The following is a 7,301-nucleotide window of genomic DNA, read 5'->3' as shown; positions in this document are numbered from 1 at the left end:
GCCGGAGGAGGCGGGGCCCGCGCGCCAGAAACCAATGACAAAGAAAAAAAGCGAAGGAACGGGGAGGAGCGACTTCCGACAAACGGAAGTCACTCCTCTCCCTTCTCCCGCCTGCGCGGGTCGGGGGCTGATTTCCGCCTCCGGGTGGCGCTTTCCCTTGTCGGGTTCTGGAAGCTTAGCGGTCGCCATGGAGCTACTGGGAGAGTACGTCGGGCAGGAAGGGAAGCCACAGAAGTTGCGGGTGTTCTGTGAGGCGCCGGGTGGCGGCGACCCTTTTCAGGGCCTATTGTCTGGCGTGGCCCAGATGAAGAAGCTGGTAACGGAATTACTCGGCCCCCTGGTACAGGGGGAAGTGCCGCACCGGGTGGCGGCGGCTCCAGACGAGGCCTTGGACGGTGAGCTCTGGGATTGTGCTGCAACGACAGGAGGGCGGGGCGGGCGCTCGGGGGAAATCGGCTTGGGGAGCCTGTGTAGAGTGACAGACTTGGACAAAGTGAACCTCGAGGACAGAAGAATTGCATCTAAAAATTTTTGGTGGGTCGGGGCAGGTGGCTTACGCCTGTAATCCTAACACTTTGGGAGGCCGAGGCAGGAGGATCACTTGAGGTCAGGAGTTCTAGAACAGCCTGGGCAACATATCGAGACCCCATTTATATTATTATTTTAAGAATAAATTTAAAAAATAAAAATTGTTGGCATTTTCAGCATATGTATTTGAACTGCTTCTACTCAAGCGTTTCCACGACTCTTACCACTTTTTGATTTATATCACAAAAAAAAGAAAAAGTGGCAAATGCCTACTATTATGTGCCAAACCCTGAGCTGAGCCCTGGAGGAAGAATGAGGTGAATGTGACTGAGTTCCTGCCCTCGTTAAACACAAGGGGATTAGGCAGGCAGACACTCTTATTAAGAGTGAAAGTGATTCTATGGCCCTCTGTAACTATTGCAAACCCAGAGACCCCAGGAAGGCTTCAGAGAGGACAAGACTTTTGAGCTGGGTGTTGAAGAAAATAGAAAGTTTTACCAGGTGTGAAACTACAAACATGTTTGGAAGAGTGCAGTCTATCGCAGAGTAGGAACAGGTTCCAAAGATTGAGACAGACAATTTTAACACGTATTGACTCCCAGGGACTCTCTTGCTATATTCCAGTTTTGTAGGTGCAGTTTGAAAGTAGAAACATGAAGTTTAACTGCATTAATGTTTTTAAATTGTTTCGAATGCAAAACCAGACAGGTTCATTTTAACTGTCCTGAACTGAAAAACCCAAGAACTAGATATTGGAGTCAGGATTTACAATTCTTTAAGAACAGCTTAAACTGTACTTTCCTTCCATCTTGGGAATTACATCTTGATAATATGGATGTTGGCTATACTCAAAAAGAACAACAACAAATGTTGACTGGAATGCGAAGAAATTGGAGACCTTGTACATTGTTGGTGGAAATGTAATATGGTGTAACCACTGGGAAATAGAGTTCGGTAGCTCCTCAAAAAGTTGACCTGAAGTTACCACATGACCCAGCAGTTCCACTGGTAGCCCTCTCAAGAGAACTGAAAACATGTTCACACAAAAACTTACACATGAATATTCATAGCAGCATTATTTGTACTGGCTAAAATGTGGAAACAATTGGTTGGGCTTGGCGTTGCACCTTTAGGAGGTGGGAGGACCACGTGCACCCTAGAGTTTAAAGCTGCAGTGGGCCGATTGCTCCACCGCACTCCAGCGTGGAGGACAAAGTGAGGCCACATCTCTAAAAATAATGATAATTTTAAAAAATAGGAATAATGCAACTATCTATCAATTGATAAGTGCATTAACAAAATGTGGTATATCCCTACAATGGAATATTACTAGCAATAACATGTAATGATGTATTGATATATGCTACAACATGAATGAACCTTGAAAACATTATGCTAAGTGAAAGCCAGACACAAAAGGGTACATGTTAAATGATTTTGTTTATATGAATGTACAGAATGGGCAACTCCATAGAGATCAAGTAGATTAGTGAGCCGGGTGCAGTGGTGGGCACCTGTAGTCCCAACTACTCTAGAGGCTGAGGCAGGAGGATCACTTGAACCTGGGAGTTTGAGTCTAGCCTGGGCAGCATAGCAAGACCCTGTCTCTAATAAAAATTAAGGGGAAAAAAAGTAGATTAGTGGTTGCCAAAGGCTGAGGGGAATGGAAAGTGACTGCTAATGGGCATATCATTTATCTTTGGAGTGATGAAAGTGTTCTAGAATTAGATAGCGGTGATGGTTGCACAAGCTAGTGAATATACTAAAAACCATTAAGCTGTACACTTTAAAAGAGTGGATTTTATGATGAATGAATTGATATCTCCAAAAAGGAAAGTGATAGAAAATAAAGATTTTGAACACTGAAATTCTCAAAATCATAGTGGATTTTATGATGCATGAATTAATATCTCCAAAGAGGAAAGTGATAGAAAATAAAGATTTTAAACACTGAAATTCTCAAAATCATTTTAATCTAAAATGTGCATGGTTTTATTAGTCCCTAAAGTTAAATGGTTTTACTCTCAACCACTTTAGCTATATATATTTCTTTCAACCACAGAACATATTGTCATACGACAAATATTTATTTTAAAAGGTGATGATGAAGATGATGTAGAAGATGAAAATAACATTGATAACATAACTAACTTCGATGGACCATCTGCAAAACGGCCAAAACCACCATCTTAACAATAGCCTTTATGACATTTAAAAGACTGCTATTCTATCCTAATTGTCACACTGGGACATTTAAGGAAGACTTATGCTCTAATTTGGAAAAGGATTTGTGTTCTTCTCCTGGGACAATTTTGTCAAAGAGAAAACTAGTTTTTCTGTTTCTAGCAAAGAGAGTAAAGGTTTAGAAATAAAATCCATTTTCTTGAGAAATAATTTCAGACCGTGGAAAATAGAACATAATGTATAAAATCCTCTAAGTTGGCAACTGAATTTTTATCATTGTTTTCTATTTTTAAAATAACCATTGAATTGTGTGATGTCTACATCTTTTAACTTCTGCTTCTGTTACAAAGAGTACATGTCACGGTTCATAGGCAGTAACATTTCAGAGAACTGACATGAGCAAGTGGTGAAAATTGGGCATTAAATGTAAAAATAACAGTTCTTCATAAATAGAAGGAAAATGAGGAAATAGAAATACTGAAGAGGAGAGTCCTGGAAAGAGAACCAAGGAAACCCGGAATTCACACCCATGTCCAGTATACAGATATGATGCCACTTAATGCATGTGCATTAATCTGATGTATTATGTACCTTAAGAGAGCCAGATGGGGTGGGTTATGTTTTTGTGCTGTGATATGGTATGGACACAGGTACAAATATAAGGCCTTAAGGAACCAATCTGTGTTGACTACAATTTAGCTATTTCCTCTCCTTCTGTAGCCATACTTTGATTTTGCTTTAAAAAGGTTATTTAGCCAGGCTAATTTTGATTTTGTTTTAAAAAGGTTATTTAGCCGGGCCTGGTGCCGTACACCTATAATCCAGCACTTTGGGAGGCCAAGGCAGATGGATCACCAGAGGTCAAGAGTTCAAGACCAGCCTGACCAACATGGTGAAACCCTGTCTCTCCTAAACAAAAAATTAGCTGGGTGTGGTGGTGCATGTCTGTAATCCCGGCTACTTGGGAGGATGAGGCAAGAGAATCACTTGAAAATGTAAGGCAGGGGGGTTTCCTCCCGTCTCTAGATCAAAAAGGTTGACAGGCGGGTCGAGTGTGAGGAATCTGGCGATGAAGAAGGGAAGCACAGCAGCGGCATCGTGGCTGACCTCAGTGAACAGAGCCTGAGGGATTGGGAGGAGGACCCAGAAGAAGAACACAAGCTGCCTATGGACATGGAAACCATCAACCTGGACAGAGATGCAGAGGATGTTGATTTCAATCACTATCGCATTGGGAAGATTGAAGGATTTGAGGTACTGAAGAAAGTGAAGACTCTTTGCCTCCGCTAAAATTTAATTAAATGCATTGAGAATCTGGAGGAGCTACAGAGTCTTTGAGAGCTGGATCTTTACAACAACCAGATCAAGAAGATTGACAATCTGGAGGTGCTAACAGAGCTGGAGATTCTAGATATTTCTTTTAATCTGCTGAGAAACATTGAAGGGGTTGACAAGTTGACACAACTGAAAAAACTCTTCTTTGTCAACAATAAAATCAGTAAAATTGAGAACTTAAGCAACTTACATCAACTACAGATGCTAGAGCTGGGATCTAACCACATCCAGGCAATCGAAAATATCGACACATTAACCAATCTGGAGAGTTTGTTTTTGGAGAAAAACAAAATTACGAAACTTCAGAACCTGGATGCGCTCACCAACCTGACAGTCCTCAGTATGCAGAGCAACCGGCTGACCAAGATCGAGGGTCTGCAGAACCTGGTGAACCTGCAGGAGCTGTACCTCAGCCACAACAGCATTGAGGTCATCGAGGGCCTGGAGAACAAAAACAAATTCATCGTGTTGGAAATCGCATCAAATAGAATCAAAAAGATGGAAAACATCAGCCATCTAACAGGGCTGCAAGATTTCTGGATGAACGACAATCTTCTTGAGAGCTGGAGCAACCTCGACGAGCTGAAGGGAGCCTGGAGATGGCGTACCTGGAGCAGAACCCCCTGCAGAAGGACCCCCAGTACTGGAGAAAGGTCATGCTCGCCCTCCCCTCCGTGCGGCAGATCGACGCCACGTTCATCAGGTTCTGAGTCCTCCTTGCTCCTCACGGGGTCCCTGTCCTCAGAAGAACTGCCCAGCCACAGTTTTTTAACCCACCTGTTGCTCCTGAGGTTGTCACTGTATCAACAGTCACAAACCCAATGGCAGTAAAGGCACTGACGATAGCTGATGCGTGATGCCATGCACGTTTTCAGATGCCATTGCAATTAAACCTTGCCACACAGTCCTCCTGGGTGAGTGTTGACAGTTACTGTAGCCACAGAGAGAATACTGGACACATCATGTTCATTTGCTAGAAATTCCTTTATTTCCTCCTCTGAGAAGGCGGTCACAGGCCCCGCCTGATCCGTGTGAAACACAGGGCCTGAGAGTGCTTGACGGCATTCATGTGCCGTCCGGGTGGTGCTCAGGGGCTGGCCCGGCTGGCCCCAGTCCTGGTTAGCAGGGTTCAGGCAGGCCTGACTTGCAACAGCTGAGGTTTTTTAGTCTTTTAAATCAGACAAGGCCAATTTTTAAAAATTATGTAAGTTAAAAAAGCATGGGTAAAAGCTGCCTCAGGCCTGTGTGCTTTGCTCCTTAGAGCTCTCCTTTAACAAGCGCTAGGCAGGCTGACTGCTTTCATGTATGCCCCTCAGTTCTCGCCGCAGCTCAGGTGGGTGTGGGTGAAAGCTCAGGTGTGGGGAGGGCACCCCGTGTCCATGCGGTATGTGTTGCTGCCAGAATGCGAACCCAGTAAGTCTCCAAAGACGGCCTCCAAGGATCTGAACTCTTGGCCACTTGTGTAGTGGCTTCCTGTTCTCACTCCATTGTTGTTTTGGCTTTTTAAATATAAAACGTACATTGACAGACAAAATTAAAAAAAAAAGAAAGAAAATGGGAGGCGTAGGTTGCATTGCACTCCAGCCCGGGCAACAAGAGTGAAACTCTGTCAAAAAAAAAAAAAAAAGATTATTGAATCCTTTTAAAATATATATATTCCTAAAATATGTATGTGTGTGTGTTTCTTTTCTGCTTGTCAGTGGGACTAAGGCATTTTATTTACTATGCATCTTTCCTGATTTAGATGGCTACAATGCAAAGAAATCAGTAGCATGTATTTAGTAAAATACAAATAGTCATGAAATTTTAGAGTTGGAAGTAATCTTACAAATTATGTGATTTATTTTAGAGATAAATCTCAGGATAGGTATTTGCCCTCAGATTACAGAGCTAATCATTGACAAACTGGGTTACATAAGTAGCCCTTAGTTTTTTGTTTTTGTGTTTAATTTTAATAGAGACAGGATTTCACCATGTTGGTCAGGCTGGTCTCGAACTCCTGACCTCAAGTGATCCACCCACCATGGCCTCCCAAAGTGCTGGGATTAAAGGCGTGAACCACCGCGCCCAGCCTAGATAATTTTTTTTTTTTTTTTTTGAGACAGAGTCTCACTCCATCACCAGAGATGGGGTTTCACCATGTTGGCCAGGCTGGTCTTGAACTCCTGACCTTAGGTGATCTATTAACCTTGGCCTCCCAAAGTGCTGGGATTACAGGCATGAGCCATCATGCCCAGCTGCCAGGCTAATTTTTAAATTTTTTGTAGAGACGGGGTCTTTCTTTGTAGCCCTGGGTGGTCTCAAAACTCCTGGCTTCAAGTGATCCTCCTGCCTTGGCCTCCCAAAGTGCTAGGATTACAGGCATGAGACACAACACCTGGCAAATTTGCTTTCTATGGTACAAACAGCCACAGGCAAGCAGAATGAAGTTACTCTTTGAAACAGCTCCAACTTTACTTTTGAACAGGAAAGTCAACAGCACAGTCCTACCTAAAAATAAGCTTGACATTAGACTTAGATAAATCTTTTAAAATGTGAAACATATGGAATTTATGCAAGATAGATGTGTTTTCTAAAAGTAAGTCCTTTTGCGTCACAGAAATGTTTATTTTAATAATAGAATTCTGTGGCCAAGGACAAGAACTTTTACTCTCTTATAATAAGTTGTGGTTGTTTGGCTATAGTATTAGTTGGTGCAAAAGTAATTTTAGGACATTTAAACCTTTTTTTTTTTTTGAGAACAGAGTCTCGCTCTGCTGTCTAGGCTGTAGCGCAGTGGCGCGATGTCGGCCCACTGCAACCTCCGCCTCCTGGGTTCAGGTGATTCTCCTGCCTAAGTCCCCTGAGTAGCTGGGATTACAGACGTGCAGCACCACACCCGGCTAATTTTTGTATTTTTAGTATAGACCGGGTTTCGCCATGTTGGTCAGACTGGTCTCGAACTCCTGACCTTGTGATCCATTCTCCTTGCCCTCCCAAAGTCCTGGGATTACAGGCGTGAGCCACCGCACCTGCGCATTGAAACCTTTTTGGGAAGAAAAATTTACTTTGAAAAAATAGGGAAAAAAAGTATGGGAGGAAATCAATTCCTCCCACCTTCCCTGTTAGAAATGGGCATTCAGAATCAGAGAAATTTTTTTTTCTTTTTTTGAGATGGTCTCTGTCACTCAGGCTGGACTGCAGTGTCATGATCATAGCTCACTGCAACTTTGAACTCTTAAGGGCTTAAGCAGTCTTGAGTTCAATAGCTCAAA

At 42.9% G+C, this 7,301-nt stretch overlaps 1 protein-coding gene and 1 pseudogene across 1 annotated transcript; both read left to right on the top strand.

Moving 5' to 3' along the window:
* The first annotated feature begins 133 nt into the window (after positions 1 to 133).
* Positions 134 to 2,917, top strand: GON7 (GON7 subunit of KEOPS complex). The gene is made up of 2 exons (XM_012453150.2): positions 134 to 395; positions 2,627 to 2,917. Exons 1-2 carry the CDS (start codon positions 188 to 190, stop codon positions 2,719 to 2,721), a joined length of 303 nt encoding a protein of 100 aa, XP_012308573.2. The 5' UTR covers positions 134 to 187; the 3' UTR covers positions 2,722 to 2,917.
* A 430-nt stretch (positions 2,918 to 3,347) lies between these two features.
* LOC105717809 (protein phosphatase 1 regulatory subunit 7-like) lies at positions 3,348 to 5,714 on the top strand (annotated as a pseudogene).
* Positions 5,715 to 7,301: the final 1,587 nt, after the last annotated feature.

Source organism: Aotus nancymaae, unplaced genomic scaffold, assembly GCF_030222135.1.
Source record: "Aotus nancymaae isolate 86718 unplaced genomic scaffold, 86718_ANA_hifiasm-v0.15.2.pri h1tg000011l, whole genome shotgun sequence".
Lineage (NCBI taxonomy): Eukaryota > Metazoa > Chordata > Mammalia > Primates > Aotidae > Aotus > Aotus nancymaae.
Note: the sequence above shows the minus strand (reverse complement) of the source record. Positions and strands in the feature narration are given on the sequence as shown.